General features: G+C 47.1%; 3 protein-coding genes across 4 annotated transcripts in view; all 3 read left to right on the top strand.

The window, feature by feature from the left end:
• The window catches only part of naa25 (N-alpha-acetyltransferase 25, NatB auxiliary subunit), a 13,778-nt gene extending 6,845 nt beyond the window's left edge, over positions 1 to 6,933 (top strand). Inside the window, exons 16-25 of one of the 2 annotated variants that reach the window (XR_014630557.1) lie at positions 18 to 169; positions 274 to 399; positions 526 to 769; positions 867 to 990; positions 2,118 to 2,183; positions 2,316 to 2,413; positions 2,523 to 2,633; positions 2,836 to 2,976; positions 3,796 to 3,998; positions 6,682 to 6,933. Coding sequence is in view for 1 of the 2 variants with exons in the window: in XM_084441899.1 (XP_084298025.1) it covers positions 18 to 169; positions 274 to 399; positions 526 to 769; positions 867 to 990; positions 2,118 to 2,183; positions 2,316 to 2,413; positions 2,523 to 2,633; positions 2,836 to 2,976; positions 3,796 to 3,918 (1,185 nt within the window). In the remaining variant the exon portion in view is untranslated. Of the gene's footprint in view, positions 1 to 17; positions 170 to 273; positions 400 to 525; positions 770 to 866; positions 991 to 2,117; positions 2,184 to 2,315; positions 2,414 to 2,522; positions 2,634 to 2,835; positions 2,977 to 3,795; positions 6,565 to 6,681 lie in introns of those variants that run through there. The other variant, XM_084441899.1, reaches the window with a different exon arrangement.
• Positions 6,934 to 7,515: 582 nt separating this feature from the next.
• On the top strand, positions 7,516 to 14,447 carry brap (BRCA1 associated protein). Its single transcript, XM_084442705.1, has 13 exons — positions 7,516 to 7,733; positions 8,219 to 8,380; positions 8,517 to 8,724; positions 8,947 to 9,136; positions 9,390 to 9,503; positions 9,766 to 9,914; positions 10,198 to 10,273; positions 10,705 to 10,843; positions 11,053 to 11,162; positions 11,264 to 11,353; positions 11,447 to 11,550; positions 11,840 to 11,979; positions 12,750 to 14,447. The coding sequence occupies exons 1-13, from the start codon at positions 7,655 to 7,657 to the stop codon at positions 12,971 to 12,973; spliced, it is 1,785 nt and encodes a 594-aa protein (XP_084298831.1). The 5' UTR covers positions 7,516 to 7,654; the 3' UTR covers positions 12,974 to 14,447.
• Positions 14,448 to 18,035: 3,588 nt separating this feature from the next.
• Positions 18,036 to 19,579, top strand: tor4aa (torsin family 4, member Aa; the record flags this gene model as incomplete). The annotated part of the gene is made up of 2 exons (XM_084442579.1): positions 18,036 to 18,485; positions 18,585 to 19,579. The coding sequence occupies 2 exons, from the start codon at positions 18,036 to 18,038 to the stop codon at positions 19,437 to 19,439; spliced, it is 1,305 nt and encodes a 434-aa protein (XP_084298705.1). The 3' UTR covers positions 19,440 to 19,579.
• Between the last annotated feature and the right edge of the window lie 252 nt (positions 19,580 to 19,831).

Below are 19,831 nucleotides of genomic sequence, written 5' to 3'. Positions count from 1 at the left end.
CCACCCCACCCCACCAGACCTCAGAGTATATCATACAGGCGTACAAGTACGGAGCGTTTGAGAAGATCCCAGAGTTCATTGCTTTCAGGACTCGGCTGAACCAATCACTGCACTTCGCCCAGGTCCGCACTGAGAGGATGCTCCTGGACCTCTACCTGGAAGCGGATATGTGAGTGTGCGCACACACACACGCGCACAGGTACACACACACGCGCACAGGTACACACACAGGCGCGTTGGCATGCTGTAGTTGACGTTCCTGCTGTGTTTCAGCTCGGCGAGTCTGGAGGAGAGTGTGAAGGCGATGGGAGTGTGTCCAGAGGAGGACGACATCCCCTGGGACAACATGAGGGACAACAGAGACCTGACTGTCCTCACCAGCTGGGACCCTAAGGACAGGTATGCACACACTCTCACACACATTTACAGCATGCATACACTTGTGACTGTTTGTATAATTCTGTGTGTGTGTGTGTGTGTGTGTGTGTGTCTGTGTGTGTGTGTGTGCGCGCGCTCTCTCCACAGGCAGTTGACTGAGGAGCACAAGCGCCTGTCCGTGGAAGAGGAGTCTGTGTGGCTGAGGATACGATCCCTCACACTTCGCCTCCTCGCCTCATTGGCCCTGCTCGGACACGCCCCCTCGCCGCGGAACTCCGAGAAGACCAATGAAAACGGCGTAACGGACAAGAGCGCCACCCTCAGCACCCTCCTGTCCCAGCTCGACCAGACCCTACAGACAGCAGCCGAGATAGCGGAGAAACACACCGAGGTAGGAGAGCGCGCGCACGCAGGCGACTCATGTAAGGGCGCACAGCCTTGTCCAAAAAAAACACCCTGTAAATAATAAGGCGTGTGTTGTGTTGCAGTACCCGTTCTTGGGGCCCCCCTCCACGCGCTTGGCGCCAGCTCTGTCCAGCGGGAGCTGTCAGTGCCAGGCTGCCGCTCTGCAGCTCTCTGTCCAGCTGCTGGAGCTCGAGACCGCAGGACTCGGTAAGACGGAGGGAGGGGAGGGACTTTCTACCAGTCTCCAGAAGGTTCTCTGTTGTCTATGTAATTCCGTCTGCCAGGGTTCCGTCTGCCTTACTGATTGAGGGTTTGGGCGCACCCACAGTCCCAAATAAGGCCAAAGTCAAAGTATGCCCCGTGTTGGTGAGTGAATATCGGCAAGTTGAACTGATTGTGGCCACATGTCTGTGGAAGGAGGAACCCTCAGCTCCCAGCTGCATTGTTCTCCGTTACACAATATATTGCTCAAAGCACTTTAAGCTGATGCCGGTCTCAACTTGGACTCCTTGTACATCGGGGACAGCGATGGAAATACCTTCCTTTAATTGCCTTTAATTGCCTGTAATTGCTTTTGTCAAATAAATCAAATCAAAGCTCTGGTGTCAGACTCCGAAACAGAGTTTTCGAAATTGCTGCAACAGAGCAAACGGTAGTCTGCAAAGACCCGTTTTTTACTGGCTGATGTTGCGGCACAAACGGTCCCAAACAATTAAGGGACCAAACAAAACGTAGCAAGCCACATGTAAATAGACAGTTTACTGAAATGAGTCGCTGAAATGTCCAAAATAACAGGGGGAAGCTTTATTTGGCCAAAGGTTCTACAAACAAACAAATGATAATTTCCTTAGCAATATAACAATAATCAACAAAAGGCTTTTCCCCATATCTGGTCTGGCCTATGGCGGGGCGGGGGGGACAGAATCAACAGAAAAGGGATGGACTAACTGAAACAATGATCACAAACAAGTGGGAAATAATACTCACTGCTCTGCCAGGGGAAGTCAAAAGAACCACATGAAGTTAAACCCCAAACTAACCCCATAACCCCACAAACAAGATAAAGCTCCTCAACATAAGACTAAATCAAACGAAACAAAAGGGCAGCATGGAGTGTTGAGGGGGCGCTCGGTGTCCCACAATCCTTAGTCCCCTTTTATGGGCCGACAGCAGGTGCAGCAGATCAAGTCCATCACCAGCACTTCACCGCCCCACCTCCTCAGGCACAACACCTCAGTGGGAGCAAAACACTGATCCCTCTCAATTCATCATAGAAATATTGAAACGCTTAACATCCTACATATAATAGCTTTAACCTTCTTCTCTCTTTTCAGACGACTCATCTGAACTGCAAACCCAGATCTGTAATAGTTTCAAATCATTAGTAGCACAGCTCCAAGGTAAGAGGCCTCCTGATCTGTCACTGAGACATTCACACCAGAAATATGGCTGCCGATTGAGTTAACAGAACCCTTTGCCGACCTCTGTGTCTGTCTCTCTTTTCTCCTCGTCTCTGTCCGCTGCCTCTCCAGAGATGTTGAATAAGGGCAAAGGGGATTTATTGGAAATGAAGGACAGCACGTTAAAAACCCAGCCCTTCCTATTAGAAAACCTAGTCTTCTTTGTCGAGGTGAGTCCTGGGCACAGACACGTGGAAGATCTGCTCAGTGGTTTGGGATGTGAAGGGTCTCTGAAACAGTGGTGCTAGATCTGGTCTTAATGGATTCTCCCCACCTTAGACGGTGTGTGTGGTCCTCTGGGTGGCCAGCTACTGTGCCAGCGTACTCCGACCGCTCAAGTCCAGTCTACAGAAGAAAAAGAAGAAGAAAAAGGACACCAACACAGCCCTGGTACATGTCCTCCCTTCCTTCCTTCTGTCTATCCATCCATCCATCCATCTACATAGCTCTGATGCACTCATTCTGGTCTAATACACTCCTATCCAGCTCTGTTGACCTCACTCATCCCTCCTGAGTACAGCTCCAGTACACACCACACTTAGCCTTTTGGAAGAGACTGCAGGTGGATTAACGTGTGCTCTCTGTCCTCCAGCCGGCAGTGGTGTGTGGGTTCCAGGAGTTGTCGGGGAGCTTGCAGGGCCTCCTTACCCAGGCCTTGGAGCACATCAAGGGGCAGGAGACCAATGTGACGGCCCTCAAACTGGCCGGACTCACCCTGGAGGGACACACACAGGTGGGTGTTGTCAAGTCAAGACAAATGTATTTCTTAAGCCCGTTTAAAATCAACAAAGTGCTGTACAAGTCAAAGCTGGCAGTAAAAAAAAAAAAAAAAAGAATCACAAATATAGCTGCATACAGCGATACAGGGGCCAAGCATAAAGTGCATCAAAATTTAATCTGGTGATTTCGTGCTTTCACTCAGCTGCAAGAACTTTTGTGCCATCCAACACTTGATGTCCTCAAGGCAGTCCAAAATACTGCGAAGATTAGCTCTGTCGTTTGGTTTCAGGGAAGATAAAACTGTCATCTGCATAGCAATGGAAGGAAATGTTGTACTTTTGAATAATTTTACCAAGGAGAAGCATGTAAATGGAAAACAGAATGGGGCCTAGGATAGAACCCTGTGGGACCCTGTCGGAGACACTAGCTGGAGGAGAGAAGAAATTGCCTATGTTAACAGACCCCATGTATTTCTGAGGTAGGATGTGAGCCAGGTAAAAGCAGTGCCACCAATACCAACCTTGTGCTGGAGACAGTCAGTTAAAATGTCATGATCCACTGTCAAATGTTGATGAATAATAATCAGGATGGCACAGTCACCGGAGTCAATAGAGAGGAGCAGGTCATTGGACACTTTCAATAAGGCAGACTGTACTACGGTGGGCCCTAAATCCTGACGTTCCAAGATGTTTTTGTGTAGGTAGGGCAGCAGTTGACAGAGAATGGCCTTTTCAAGAACCTTTGACAAGAATGCGGAAGTTTAGAGCATGGTCTGTAGTTGTGTGCGTGTGCGCGTCTCTCTGGCTTCATTCTCTGTCTCCGTGTGTACCAGGAGGAGGGGACGTTCGCCAAGGCTGCTATGGACAAGGTGCAGGGCAGTTACCTGCGCTCGCTGCAAGAGCTGGGAGAACTGCTAAAGAAAAGAGCCGAAACTATGAAGAGCCTCAAGATCTGAACACCATCGACCAACACCCATCAAATCTACATCATTATACCCTCACCGTCACCACCAAAGACCCACACCACCATCATACAGTACATAGACCCCCCCCCACCCAACCAAGAAACCTTCTCTCCCTGCTCTTCTCACTTCACCAACTCTTTCCATTCTCTCTTACCTCTCCCTGCCATTTCCCCATATATCCCTTTCTGTAGGGCTGTTGAGCCTCTTTTCTGGATTCTCTCTTGCGCTCTCTAACACACAAACACACACACACACACACAGGCATACACACACACAACCTGGGAACTTTCACAATTCTCTCCCAGCACAGAACCAAGGGAGCTTCTCTGAATAAATACATATGAATTTTGATTGAAAATGAAAAGAGGAGCTCCTTAAAAGTTATAGAGCAAAATAGATAGGAAAATGAATTAAGCGATTTTAGAAGAGCTACTCTAATAAATTATTGTACATAGTCTGCGGATAAAAACGTCAAATACCACAACTCCTTGACTGAATGAGAATAAAAGGACAATAAGCCACTATTCCCCTTAGTCGGTTAGTTATTTTCCCCCTCTCCCTGGCAACGCCCAGAAAGACCCAAATAACAGCTTCCGCTCTAGCAAAGGACCTCCAGGTGGGATGGACCTGCTTCTCTCCCTGTCCTGACTAGCGCTCCTGGCAGAGCAGGGAGCAGATGCTGTATCACTGAGGCTACCTCGCTCACAATGGTGAACTTAAGGCTGGAGCTGGTAGAAATACAGACATCTGACTCTGGGCAAACACACGGTTCTTGGACCTCATAATGCCCCTTGTGACTTGGGAATTTTGTCTTTGCTTTTTTATTATTTTTAGTTTTTTTTATTTATTTTTAGTTTTTTTTGTGTCGTGCAAATATTGGTACTGTAAGAACTCCCCTCTACCCTGTTAAGTTGCAGTATTTCAAATCACGCATAAGTTCTTTTTTTCCCCCCTCATCTTCATTGCATAACGTAGAACAGAATGGTCTTTGTACCTTCTGGTCACAGTCAGGAATTAGATAGTCATTGGCTGGCTTATTTCAGTACAACATGAATATCTTGGTAGTAACTGTCTCAGTCTCTGTCTCTGATGTAATAATGAAGCACCCATCTTATTGTTGATTATTTCAATATGAAAATCAGCTTCTTACTGGATAGGAAATAGTATGTCTCGACCTCCAACCACAGTAGTTTTGTCAAACTGTTCAGGACGCCTGTACGGACTCATCCCCTCTGCTTTTTTAAAGGATTAACATGGTGGTTGGTAACACTTTATAGGTTTGTATGCTGTTTGCACAAGAGGGCATTGAAGAAACACGATGGAAGTATTAAATATGTGTTCTTTAGTTTTGGAAAGTAGGTGTGTGAAATGTATCATCCTATTTTCAACCGGTTGAGAATGTTCTCATGCGTCTCACTAGGATAACCACTCCCCTAATGTTAGTTATTTAGATGGCTTTATCTTAAAGATGCACCGAAAGGGAAGTTGGAGGAGATCTTGCTTCCGTACTTTGACGTATTTCCGCCTGAAACGGGCTGCAAGGGCAGGACATGCGTTTAGATGAATTTCATTGTAACGTTATCGAGCGGGCGGGATATTCAACACTTGAGGCTGCAGAGTAGTTGACGTTTTGATTGACAGGGTGGATGTCGTGAGATTATTGGCCTAAAATCTAAGGTACCTGGTGTCGTAATATGCACCTACCGTTTTCCAGGAAGTAAGAAATTATATACTTTGATATAAGATTACAACAAAAGTAGCATTTTGTTAATTTTTGGGCATACATCGTTGAATAGGTGAACACTATGACCAATTATGTGAACCAAAATGGGACAATGCTTTTTTTTTTTATTTCTGTGCGACTTTAACTTGGCTAACTAGCTAGCAAAAAACAACATTTGGATTGATACTTGATATAGTTAAAAAGTCAGAAAATTCTGTGTCCCAAGATGAGCATGTATCATGGAGGTCGCTATGGTAAAACATAATGTGTGGAAAGTGGGGGCACAGTCAATCATGGATAACTAAAAGGCAAAAGAGGTGTGCACACATCCAACCTTAGTAGGCCAGGTGCTAGATCTTGGATCCGCACACTGATTCTGATTTCTCCCGGTCCACTTTATTGAAAATATACGCAATGTTTCGACCCTTAGAACTTCATCAGGCAACTTCTAAACTTATTTTCAATAAAGGTTGGACCGGGAGAAATCAGTGTGCGGATCTTTCCTCTCTTCTCAATCATAGATAACTGACAGTTCTCATCAACATGCCCAGATAATTTGAGGGAAATTTTATAGTGGGAAATGTTTAAAAAAAAAAAAAAAAAAAAGTTTTTAGATACATTTTAATTACTGAATTTAAAAATGCAGATTTGTTTTGTTGCTTAAAGATAACTGGCAAGTGTCACAAACCACCATGTTAAACCTTTAACAGTAAAAGTCAGTCACCACAAATCAAAACTTCTAGGCACTACATCATCTTGATCCTTTCCATTTGTATAGTTAATTGTTTACCAAAATGTGGCACTGCTGCTATGTCGTTTTCAAACGGAAGAATATCCATTCACACAGGCACAGCAGAGGTACCAGATGTAGATACAGCCTGAAGGGGAGAATCATAGTTATAAGCAGACATCAACTACCATCACCCGGGGGGTGCTGAAAACCTCCACTCTGCAGTCAGTAATGTGTGCATTTTATGGAGCTATAAAGTTTGGTTTGTAGGTTTAGTTTTTACTTTCTTTTTTTTTTTTAGTAGAAACATGAGAGGGGAGGAATGGTGATGAACAATTTGGGATCTCTACCTTCTTATGCACCCTTGCACAAACACACACGCCTCTACTCATCATGACCTTTTGGAGACTCGAGCCCAACTCTGGATGGAACCCTGGCTAGAGGATGGTTGTGGACTGGTTGGAAGTCTTGCTGAGGTGCAGAGAAGTGGTCGACAATCTGGAGTGTCATCTCACCCTGAATACCTTTTCTTTCTTTTGTTAGAAAATGGAAAATAAAAACACTGGAATGTCAGAAGGAGTTTTTTTCTAAATAAAATAAGTAAAATATATCAAAGTTGTTTTTCTACTCTCTCTGTGTGTGTGTGTGTGTGTGTGTGTGTGTGTGTGTGTGTGTGTGTGTGTGTGTGTGTGTGTGTGTGAGAGAGAGAGAGAGAGAGAGGCGGTGTGTGTGTGTGTGTGTGTGTGAGAGAGACGGTGTGTGTGTGTGTGTGTGTGTCAGAGAGAGAGAGTCACCCACATGTTGGTGTCACAATTGTGTTGCGATCCTGCTGAAGTTGGGAAATTAGGTTCTAAACCGAATCATTTATGTTTTATGTTTACCAGAGAGGTCTACAACATTGTGGTCCGGTTTTGGTGCCTGATGCCTCGATGCACTCTAAATGGAGGCTCTTACCACTTTGGAGTCCAAAACATCTGGCTGAATCATGACGTCAAAGAGTTGCTCCGGAAGTACTATCCGCACGGGTGATATCGAATTTAGTCAGCTGTTGTGCAGTTGTCAATCCAGATATACCCGTATGGACATATGTTGTATTTTGAGTTGGGTTGATCATAGGAACAGACTGCAAGTAAGATACGTGTGTGCTTATGTGGCCTCAGACCCAGATATTGCTGGTTGGTGAGCTAGCTATAGCTAACCTGCTGGCTAGCTGGGAAACAGCCTTTGTTTTGTTTTGAGATTTTCACAGCAGAGTTGTCAATCATTCATAACACATGAGTGTGTCTCTGGTTGTGATCCGTCTGGAGCTTGCGGACCAGTCTCCATCTCCACTGGGTTTCCAGTACACTGCCGGTGAGAAAGTCTGATCTAGTTGATTCTCGACGTCACCAGCTCCCTATGCTAACCAGCTAGCTTAGCCTGAGACATTTAGCTAGCTAGAATGTAGTATACAGCCTTAGTGGTGTACTGTAGATATGTGTCCTTCTAGTTGCATGCCTTCCGACCATGTCTCTGTGCCTGTCCCTTGTCTCCCATCATCTGATCTTCCTTTTCTAGAACCTCTTTCTCACGAGAAACTTCTGTGACTCAGCAATAGCCAACAAGCACCCTGTTGTTGTTTGTTTTGCTCTCTAAAAAGACCAAAGCTATTGTCATTGTACTGGTCGGGAAGAATAGTTATTATTCTGGACAACCAGTGATGCTTTGTTTGTTTCAGGGTTTTGTTACGTGCGTGTGTGACTGCCCTGTTGCATTTCAACTAAGGTTAATCAACACACAGCCCATCCCTTGGCAGGACCTCATCTCCGTCTCTTTCTCTTCTCCCCTGGTCCCTGCAGTTGAGGACATGTCCGAGGAGGAGCTGGAGGAGAGGGCTTTGGGCTCGGCCCAGCAGGCTTTGACTGGGAAGACAGAGCTGGAGAGAGCAGCCGTCCTACATCAGCACATTGGCAGCAGAGCCATGGGAGATATGGTCATCGAGACGTTCGCTCCCAACCCGGGTAAGAATTAGAACGGGAAGAGTGAGGAATGGGATCTTTTATCATTTTGTGTTGTGTGAGGATCTAATTTTAGCACCAAAAGATTCTGATATTAGCTTAACCAGTACTGAATGATGTCCATGTTGACCCCCTGAAGACACTGATGGAGGTGAGGACACGGGGGCGTCGGGAGAAGAGGGTGGCGGGACCCAGAGCCCAGAGTCCCAGCCAGGCAGTACAGAAGGCACGGAGACAGACACGGCTCCAGACTCGCCCTCCAAACAGCTACCGGACCAGATCTCCTTCTTCAGCGGCAACCCCTCCGTGGAGATAGTCCATGGCATCATGCACCTCTACAAGACCAAGTGAGCTTCTGCCATTAACAAAAACTGTTACCCTAGAAACAGCATTTTTACACTGAACGTTCATCCCTTTATAGACATTGTACACGAACAATGGTGTATTCAAGGAAGTTGAAATAAGCAGATTCCACAAACATCAATATAGCACCTAGAGATATGTCCCTGCGAGAGTTTCGTGTCATTTGATCCACTGCTTTACCATGTCTCGTATTTGTCCCGTTGCAGCAAGATGACGTCTTTGACGGAGGATGTGCGTCGCAGTGCGATGCTGTGTATCCTGACTGTCCCAGCTACCATGACCAGCCATGACCTCATGAGGTTCGTGGCGCCTTTTTACGATGTCATGGAGCACATGAAGATCATTCGGGACTCCACCCCTAACCAGTACATGGTCCTGATAAAGTTCAGCGTTCAGGTAAGATCACAGCATGTGGATATCTAGGCCTAGTTTGTTCAAAAGTTCCACTGTGAATCTACTACTACTGTCTCTCTCTCTTTCTCTCTCTCTCCCTCCCTCCCTCCCTCCCTCTCTCTCTTCCCTTCTCCCATATTTCTGACTCTCTCTCTCTCTTTCTCTCTCTCCCTCCCTCCCTCTCTCTCTCTCTCTCCCTCCCTCCCTCTCTCTCTTCCCTTCTCCCATATTTCTGACTCTCTCTCTGTTTTTTCAGGCTGATGCAGACAGTTTCTATACGGCCTGTAACGGTCGCCAGTTCAACTCCATCGAGGATGCGGTGTGTCAGCTAGTCTATGTGGAGAGGGCTGAGGTCATCAAGTCTGAGCAGGTATGGATGCCATCTCCTGCCTCTGGCCCTCCACTCTGCAAACCCACTGGCCTACGAACGTTACATTACTTCATAGGACATTCTCCTCAGAAAGCACTGAGAAATTGTCTTAAAGAAGGACACATAATCATGTTACTCCTACAGTGCTCTTAGTAATAAAATAGCACTCTCTCTCTTCCTTCCTCCTTTCTCTCTCTCTCTCTCTCTCTCTCTCTCTCTCTCTCTCTCTCTCTCTCCCCCCTCCCTCCCTCTCCCCTCTCAGGGAGCCAGTCTGCCTGTAATGGAGTTGACTGAGTTGCCCAAGTGTACAGTGTGTCTGGAGAGGATGGATGAGTCAGTCAATGGGGTTTTGACTACTCTCTGCAACCACAGCTTCCACAGCCTCTGTCTGCAGCGCTGGGAGGACGCCTCGTGAGTGGACACACACACACACACACACTTCAGTTCACACCACCGATGACTCATATCATTTTGAATTCCTCTTCCTAATTCAACTCATATAAATACCCCGTGGTCAGATAACCACTGTTCATGCAGCGTGCTACACTGTGGGCTGTGGTTTTACAGTATGGTCCTGTTTTGAGTATTGTATGGCTGTGGCTGACTGACATGTCTCGCACAGCGTGGGAACAAGCACATGAAAGGGTGTTGATCAAGGTGTTTTGTGCATGTTTGTGTGTTGCCTGTTCTCCAGGTGTCCTGTGTGTAGATACTGTCAGACCCCAGAGCCCGTGGAGGAGAACAAGTGCTTTGAGTGTGGAGTGCAGGAGGTAACTCTGAAAATATGTTTGATTACAGCACAATACTGTCCTCAACAATTTTGAGGGTATCTATCTATATATCTATACAGTCTATCTATCCATCTATCCATCTATCCATCTATCCGTCTATCCGTCTGTCTATCTGTCTATCTGTCTATCTGTCTATCTGTCTATCTGTCTGTCTGTCTATCTGTCTGTCTGTCTGTCTGTCTGTCTGTCTGTCTGTCTGTCTGTCTGTCTGTCTGTCATCCATCCATCCATCCATCCATCCATCCATCCATCCATCCATCCATCCATCCATTGACTGTACTGTACTCTTCTTCTTATCCTTACCCCTTTCTCAGAATGACTATACTTCTCTTCTTAACCTTCTCTCTGTATGAAAAGTGCTACAGTATTCAGATAAAGTGTATAATTATTATCCTCCCCTGTCTTTGTAGAACCTGTGGATCTGTCTGATCTGCGGCCACATAGGCTGCGGCCGCTACGTCAGTCGCCATGCCTACAAGCACTTTGAGGAGACACAGCACACCTATGCCATGCAGCTCACCAACCACCGTGTCTGGGACTACGCAGGAGGTGTGTGTGTGTGTGTGTGTGTGTGTTTGTGTGTGTGTTTGTGTTTGTTTGTGTGTGTGTGTCTCTCTTTCTCTCTCTCTGGAAGTCTAGTTTTCTATTTCTATGGTTAGAATGTTGTCCTCTCGGCCTCTGGGTCCGCTCCAGAGTGTTGTATATCCCAGCGGTTCCTCTGGCGTTTCCCTACTAACTGTGCTGCGTGTCGCCTGTAGACAACTACGTCCATCGGCTGGTGGCCAGTAAAACCGACGGCAAGATGGTGCAGTACGAGTGTGAGGGAGACACCTGCCAAGACGAGAAGATAGACGCTCTACAGCTAGAGGTTGGTCCTTGACTGCGTGCGTGTGTGTGCGCGCGCGTGCCAATCTTTCACAAACCGAATGTACAGTAAACTAACGGCACGTGTATGACATTTTCCTGAAGTACTCCTACCTGCTGACGAGTCAGCTGGATTCGCAGCGGATCTACTGGGAGAACAAGATCGTCCACCTGGAGAAGGACACAGCCGAGGAGGTACGTTAGGACGTCACCTGCCGTCAGTGACTTTTTTTTTTTAATGCACGTACACTCACATATCCTCGGCGTCTGTGCTCGGGTGTGTTACAGATCAGCAACATGAAGGCCAAGTTCAAGGAGACCATAGATCGCTGTGACAACCTGGAGCGCCGGCTCGGAGAGCTGTCCAAGGAGAAGCAGACCATGGAGAAGAAGTATGTATACTTGACAGTATGTGACCTCACTGTGGGCCGGACTCCCTGTCCGAGATCAGCCCTTAGATCTGAAACACGGCATGAACAAAGACATTCTTCTCAAACACTGTACGGCATGAACAAAGATATCATTCTTCTGCAACACAACATGAACAAAGATATCATTCTCACCTCTGTTTAGATACGTACATGCACATTGGCGCACGCACACACACACACACACACACACACACACACACACACACACACATACATACGCTCACACACCGTGCCCCGTCTTTGCCCCCAGGTGCACCCAGATGAATAACCGTGTGGTGAAGATGGGCCAGGAGCTCAAGGAGGAGCAGGAGATGAACCGCTGTCTGAGAGCCAATCAGGTGCAGCTTCAGGCCCAGCTGGCGGAGGAGGAGCGCAAGGCTCGGGAGACAGGTGAGCGATGGTCAGGACAGGTGGGCGGTGGTCAGGACAGGTGGGCGATGGTCAGGACAGGTGAGTGATGGTCAGGACAGGTGAGCGATGGTCAGGACAGGTGAGCGATGGTCAGGACAGGTGAGCGATGGTCAGGACAGGTGAGCGATGGTCAGGACAGGTGAGCGATGGTCAGGACAGGTGAGCAATGGTCAGGACAGGTGAGCGATGGTCAGGACAGGTGGGCGATGGTCAGGACAGGTGAGCGATGGTCAGGACAGGTGAGGGATGGTCAGGACAGGTGGGCGATGGTCAGGACAGGTGAGGGATGGTCAGGATTGATGAGCGATGGTCAGGACAGACCCGGTCGTAGCACTGTTATCTTTACTGCCACTGGGGTGGATTGGCTCAGGAGGTAGAGCAGGTCATCTAATCATTCTAGGGTTGGCGGTTCAAATCCCGGCTCCTTCTGTCCACATGTCAAATGACAATGTCACATGTCAGTGTTTTTGGGCAAGACACTGAACCCCAAATGACTCCCAATGCGCAGGCTAGCATCTTGCATGGCAGCTGCCACCATTGGTGTGTGAATGGGTGAATGAATGGGTGAATGAGTGGCCTTTTGTAAAGCGCTTTGGATAGAAGCTCTGTATAAGTGCAGTCCATTCACCATTACCATATACATGTGACAAGTGAAAGCTGAATCTGAGCCGGGCCGGGTGTCCCTGTGTGACGCTGGGAGGTGTGACCCCTGTGTGACCCCTGTTCTGCCCGTTCTCGCCCCCCCCCAGGTGAGAGGAAGGAGGGGGTGATAGCAGAGCTGCAGGAGCAGCTGAGGGACGTCATGTTCTACCTGGAGACCCAGCAGCAGATCCAACACCTGCCACCCGAGGCCCGCCAGGAGATCCAGGAGGGGCAGATCAACATCGCCGCCAGCCCCGCCTCGGCCAACGCCGCCGCCGGACCCTCCGCTATTGGCCGAGGCAGGAGGGGGCGGTCTAAGAGGGGGAAGTAGCTGCATCAGGAAGAGACACCAGAGATGACATTGATTGACCCCGCCCCTCCCCCCAACGTGGACAGACGTGTGGGTGTGTGTCCGCACTTCCTTCATGTATGCCCGAGTACGTGTGTCTGAGATGACTGTGAGGGGCGCTGTTCAGAGAGTAAGGGTCTCTAGTCCAGTACTGAGGGGGATAAGCTTGCTGAAGGTGCTGTAGGTGGCTGAAAGAGTGAGCTTGTCAGAGGGAGGGAGGGTTCCTACCCTTGGACTGAGTGCTATGGACATGGGGACATGGTAAATACCTCTCTTGTTTGAGTATGCTGGCTTTTCCCAATCAGAATCACTTTTTCTATCTGTGTTATATAAATGGATTGTTTGAAAAGACTTGTGTTTGATCAGTTTGAAGTTTGAACATTCACATTAGCCGTCTCTCGTTCTGAAGCCGTTGTCTGAATCTGATCTGTTCGCTCTTTCCCGTTCTCACCGTCACTGAAGCAACAGTCAGATCATGTTTATAGTTTCTCGTGTTTACTCAGTTCTCGAGAGGGTGGAGAGAAAGGCCTTCGCCATGTTATTACACCTGTCCTGCCTTTTCACACTAAAGGAAGTATTGGGTGAGAGGAAGCAATGGTAGACTGTTCACCTATAGCCCCTGGGAACAGAACCAGGAAGCACACATTCCACCTGTAACCTCCTGGCTCTGTAACCTGGGCGCCATGGTTAAAGAGCTGCAGCTTACTCTTCACTGGCCACTGACTATGTTTTGGAACCATATTTGAGTGTTTTTTGTAACGTCACCTGCTATGTTCTGTGTAAGACAATGTCTCTGTTTCGCATCTGTAATGTAAACACACTGGAAATGACTTTGCCGTTCAAATAGAGCAAAGCAGACAGAAACACAGTGAGTCGGTTGGCAAAATAGCCATTTCTCCAGTCTCTATTTAACTAAGTGGCACTTTCATGTTCATTATTTAATTCATGCAAAGTTATGTATATGTGTCCCTTTATGAACTTTGTGGCATTAAATTGCCTTATCTGAAAGCTGGAGTCTGGTGACAGGTTGTCAGTAAAACACATGGTAGTTTGCAGAATGGTTGCATCTATCATGTAGTAGAGAGAGAAAGCCACTGCTCCTCTACTTCGCACCATAAGAGCAGTAGATAACATTCAAGAGAAGATAGTCATGTTTCCTTCCTATTTCTCACTATTCTATATGTGCCAGAAAACAATGTCACTTTCCTAGACAGACAAAGTGCTTGTTCTCCCTATATTGACCAGTCATAAAGGACAGGGAATGTGTTCAAGACAGGGTATACTATACTGGCTGAGGTGTATTTATTTGCGCCCAGCTGAAGGTAGACTGACAGCTTTAAAAAAAAAAAGGACATTGCTGTCTTGAAATGCTACAAATGTCAACATGCTTAATTAACTCCACATGACTTCAAATATCCCTTTTTATTTAGTTTTTCACCGTTTGTTTTGTATTCATATTGCAATGCTCAATAAATGATTGTTAACATTTGAATGTCTTGTCTGCAGATCAGCATGACCCATGTCATGACTCATGAAATACAACCGTAAGTCGCTTTCTCCTCAGATGTATTTTAGGATGTATAGCCTTTGGTGAGTTAATGGTGTAAACATTACTTGCGATCCAGTTCCTCATCTGCTATGGAATGTAAATACGTGATCAGCAGAAGGGGTGAGTCAGAGAGAGCCAATTGAGGATTCACCGCGGTGACTTTTCATCATGACATGCGTTCATCTTGGACATCGTGCATTTTGCACAAATGCTTTTTCCACATTAACAGATGGACACACTGAATGACTGTGAAGCAGTCTACTCACCCACACCAATATTGTCGTCACAAATATTTCTACGCGCTTATAACTTCCTGTTTTGAGGAAGCATATACAACCTGCTGATCTCCAAATAGCAGCTCACTGGGGCACTTAGGACTCAGGACAGCAGGTAATACATGCTTTGAAAACATTGAATGCATTGCAAACATGAATGTTAAGTTTGTTATTTCTGCCAGATGCGCATCAAGTAGGCTATGCCTATACAAATAACACAGACAGGATGTCCTGGCACTTTACTATACTGGTTGACATTTATGTATTGCTATTCTTACTTTCATTGGATAGTCAAACTAAAGGAAAAGTTTGCGCTCTTAAAATAAGGCTACAGACGTCGGTCAGGCGCGTGGGCCAAAATGCGCTGATGGAACAATAGGAGGAAAAGGAGGAGGCACTCAGGATGCAAATAAAAGTGATTTAATGTGGAGATGGACACAAAAAAAGGAGGAACGTTTCGGTCATATTAGACCATCTTCAGCCCTGAATACAACTTTTCAGCATGGTAGGCTATATATAGGCGACAGCAATTGGCAAATGCCAAAAAAGGTGAGGGGCTGATCAATTGACCTAACCGAGCAGTCATCCTAGGACTAAATGGACTAAATGATTGTCTGCTCAGGCATTCACACAAAGGACACTCTTTTCAAACCATAGACTACACCTCTAATATCAGTTCTACAGAAGTTATCACAGTATGCAGTTCCAAGACAAAGATGATGTCACCAACACCTGGTGTTTCTTTCACGTAGATATCGTTTGAGGTGTCACACTCCACGTCCAAGTGAGTATGTGACTTTGCTGTTCATCTTCATATTGTCAGAGGCAAATGATTCATAGAATATGCAAACTCACACCTCACTGCTCAAACAGGGTCTAACTAGAAAGTATTTTGTAAAGTCAGACACACTTTATGTGACCTTTATTTGACCATAATAAGGATGTGGTGTGGAGTCATACAGCATGAAGAAAATGTAAGACATTAAGCAAAAAAGAGGGGTTTAAAGTGTGTCAATGTGAGAGACAAAGAGGAAGGAGGAGGAGTTTGCATGTCAAGCGTGCGGGAATGGGAAGGGAGATAGGAGGGGTTTTCAGCACCAGTTGCTCTGAAAGCTCTCTCTCTCTCTCCCTCTCTCTCTTTTTCTTCTCTTCATGTAGAAACCATGGACCGAGCCTAGAGAAGCTGTCAGTCTTGAAGCTTAAATATTACATGCAGCCAAGGTAAGCTGGTTTTCCTGCATTTCTCCATTCCTCTTCCCTTCCCTTTCTCCTTGCCACTTCTCTTTTTTTTCTTTGCATACAGTTCACAGTGATGCGTGCAGCCGTGTGTTCTGGCCAGTGTTCATCATTCTCTCCATTCAAAGAACAGGGAGGGTAACCCACTGAGCAAAGACACGTCTTTTAGATGTCTTTTTTGTCTTTTTCGGACGTCCAAAGACATCCAATTAGGAGCCAGAATGAAAGTTTTTTTTTAGACGTTCAGATATTTAACCTGTTCTGCATGTCCACATATGTCTTAGAGGGGTCCAAGCCAGACGTTTGAATATTGAGGGGTCCAGCAGACGTACAAATGGGGTTCTGGACCGACGGACGTTATTAAGACATGATCTGAACGTCTCCCTGACGTTGTGTGTTTGCTGGGAAGGGAGGGGTAGTGCGCACAAGTGTGTGTGTGTGTTTGTATGTGTGTGTCTGTGTATCCATCTGTCTGTCTAAATGTGTGTAACTGGTGCATGAGTATTGAAGCAAGAGCAGAGAACATCAGGAAGGAAATGGAGTCAGCAAAGAGTAGAGGGCTCCAGGAAGGAGATGGATTCTAGGGAAAGGCTCTAGAATGTCTGGAATGCTGCTCGCCTCTCGACTTTTCATGAACTGGGAGGAAGGTTTCTCAGTGATATCCCCTTTACATAACCCTATCTGCTTGTATCTGATCCTGCCTGCAGGCAACAAAGGGCTAAAACCACAACTACAGCTAACTTCGCGCCAGGGAACATCCGCACACGCACGCACGCACACACTGCAAGACTGCAGATGAAACACATTCCCACACAGAAACCCCTTTACTTATCAAACTTGGACACTAACTTGGAGCTGGAGGTGGGTGGGAGCCTCTGTAGCTTTAACCATGCATGATAACAGGTTGTTTAATAACGGGGCCTTACTGCGAGTTATTGAGTTATTCTAAGAGTCTGCCTGTTCCTGTTTCAGCAAGAGCATCTCTCTGAAATAACACAAGCCCCACATGAGTCTTTTGGAGCTCACACAACTATACTTTTTCAAAGATTAATGCATCAGTTGTCTTTTTGTTTTGGGATACTGAAATACAGTAAGAGGGCTCTATCGTTTGTTGTTAAGACAGAGGACCTGACATTTGAGAAGCGTGGCTTCTTCTTAGTTCTTCTGTGTTTAGAGATTGGGCTTGGCTGAACGATTTTGGACATTCCCTGCCTCGGGGAATGGTAAATAGTTTTCTCATGGTCTTGTAAATGAAATGTGTAGCATAGGGGCTTACAGTGTACAGACAATATTGTGGTATAGATCATTGAAAATATAGGCTACTGTATTGCACCTCATCAAAGTTTTAAAAGTCTCTCACAGAGTTTCTCACAGATGTTTCTGAGTTTTTCCGTCCAATGTGAGGAAATTACCTCACAACACACACATAGTGTGGAAGAATTTCATTTTAGACTATATCAATTTCTCTATTGTAGATTTAAGATTCCATAATGCTCATATTCTCATTCTGTAGGGGACTGATTCAGATTCATTTATTGTAACATCCATTGTGCAGGTACAAGGGAGTAAAACTCTTAGGTTCTGGCTCCTCAACCTCACAGCAACAACAGAATAATAGGATAAAAACAATATAGCAATAAAAAAAAGGCCAAATCTATGAGTGGTCTGACTAGTTAATTAACAAGACTGGACTGGCGACTACTGAAACCTGAATGGAAGTGGTCTATGCAATGGTAATGAGATGCCTCTCTACCCGTATAGGCAAGATTTCAATCTCACTCGCATGAGAGGTTGTGAGCAGGACGGAGAGCAGTGTTACTGACACCATGCATACGCACAGGAAGTTGAGACAGGATTACTAGTGTGTAACATCATTAACAAATGTATGTGGGTTTCCAGCTTCCTTTTTCACACGTCATATTACTCTGCCTGTAATACCCCCCCCCCCCCTCTCTCTCTCTACCTCTCTCTCTCTCTCTCTCAGATGGGCGACCAGGACATCTTTGATAGATTATCAGGATCCCAGACAGAGGAGGATGTGGACGAAGACCCAGAGGAAGCTGAAGAGAGCAAGTCCGATTCTCTCAGTTTCTCCCAGTTCTCCTCCTCGGTGCGTGCCGTCATACGGATCAGACAGAAGTACCAGGCCATCAAGAAGCGCCGCCTGGAGTCGGCAGGAGCAGGGTTCGGGGGGATGGGGGCTGGCCTGTCCCTCACTGGAGCCCCTACTCGCACCAGCCCCAAAATCTTCACCTTCGATCCCCTGACGCTCTCTTCCCTGCCCACATCCGGTGTTTTCCAGAAGAAGAGGAAGAAGAAGAGAAGATCCCGGGTGATGTTTCCCAGTGGAGTAGGCTGCAGGGCGCCGCCCAAACAGGAATGCAGCCGGGCCAAGAACTGCCTCTACCTGCTCTGCTCCATCGTCTTCCTGCAGGTACGGCGTAGTGGTGGATTGGTGAAGTAGTGAATATTACTGAGTCAGTAGTCAATTGTCTAATCTCCCCCCCCCTCCAACACATCCCTGCCTCCCCAGGTGTACAACGCCATAGAGAACCTAGACGACCACATTCTCAGATATGACATGGAGGGACTGGAGAAGACTCTGGGAAGGGAGGTGTTTGGCCAACAGGGGGCAGTGGAGGCCCTGCTGGCCCACCTGACGGACTACCTGACCACCTACGTCCACAGTAAGCCCCTGGTCCTCTCCCTGCATGGCCCCAGCGGGGTGGGGAAGAGCCACGTGGGCCGCCTCCTGGCCGGACACTTCCGCTCGGTGGTGGGGGAGCCAATGGTGCTCCAGTACTACGTCCTGCACCACTGCCCCCTGGAGGCCGACGCGTGGCGCTGCGCCCGCTCCCTGTCCATTCTGATCACGGAGACCATGGCGCGCGCCGAAGAGGACGAGATTATCCCGATGTTCATCTTCGACGAGGCCGAGCACATGCACAGTGAAATACTCGACGTCCTGAGGGGCCTGGTGATCACGCAGCACTCCAACGAGTTTCTGAACGCCATCTATGTGTTCCTTAGTAACCTGGGCCACGCCCACATCACCAAACATCTGCTTCACAACTCCTCAAGTGTCTCTATGACAACTGCAGCTAGGCGCTATAGTAGCCTGGTAAAAGAATTGTCCCCAGTATTGCGCAACACCCTGGAGAAGCTCCATCCAATATGGGCGGAGACTGACCTCTTACCTTTGGAGCTGTTGGAGAAAGGTCATGTGATGGAGTGTTTCCAGGACGAGATGTCCCGGGAGGGGTTCTATCCAGACCATACCAACATTGAGCGTCTGGCGGGGGAGATCGAATACTACCCCTTGGTAGGGGGACGTGAGTATGCCCGGACAGGCTGCAAGCAGGTGGTGGCTAAGGTCAACCTGCTGTGAACCCCTCAATGAGACCTTTGATGTATGAGAAAGGCAGCTCCCGGCAGAAGACGGGACGGTTGGGCCAGTGAGTAACCACACTTTTCTGAGCTATGGCTCCTCACTGTTGCTGGGCTCCTTTTGTGGCCAGTCTGATCTGAAGCCAGAGAGATCCGAGGGAGGACAGAGCGTCTATGCTAATGTTAAATTGGCAGAGAGCGGACCACCCCTTTGGAAATCATAGGGTTGTGTTCATGTATGATGGTGGGGATTCATGACTGTAAGGAGCAATAAGGGGAATTTCTCTCACTGATCATTTCGGGACAGAATTCCTGAGGCTAAATCTTCTCTACTCATGTGTCGAGGTGGGCTTTTTATACAGAATAAGAAGTGTGTGCATTGGATATAGTTTA

Source organism: Borostomias antarcticus (genome assembly GCF_949987555.1).
Source record: "Borostomias antarcticus genome assembly, chromosome: 8".
Classification (NCBI taxonomy): Eukaryota; Metazoa; Chordata; class Actinopteri; order Stomiiformes; family Stomiidae; genus Borostomias; species Borostomias antarcticus.
The sequence above is the reverse complement of the archived record's forward strand: the minus strand, read 5'-3'. Positions and strand labels throughout refer to the sequence as shown.

Bases quoted from the DNA above. Each gene is read 5' to 3' on its own strand.
- brap (XM_084442705.1), top strand. From the start codon at position 7,655: ATGAGTGTGTCTCTGGTTGTGATCCGTCTGGAGCTTGCGGACCAGTCT. The intron at 10,844-11,052 runs GTGTGTGTGTGT...TGTCGCCTGTAG, and splicing joins TGTCTGGGACTACGCAGGAG to ACAACTACGTCCATCGGCTG. The intron at 11,163-11,263 runs GTTGGTCCTTGA...ATTTTCCTGAAG, and splicing joins TAGACGCTCTACAGCTAGAG to TACTCCTACCTGCTGACGAG.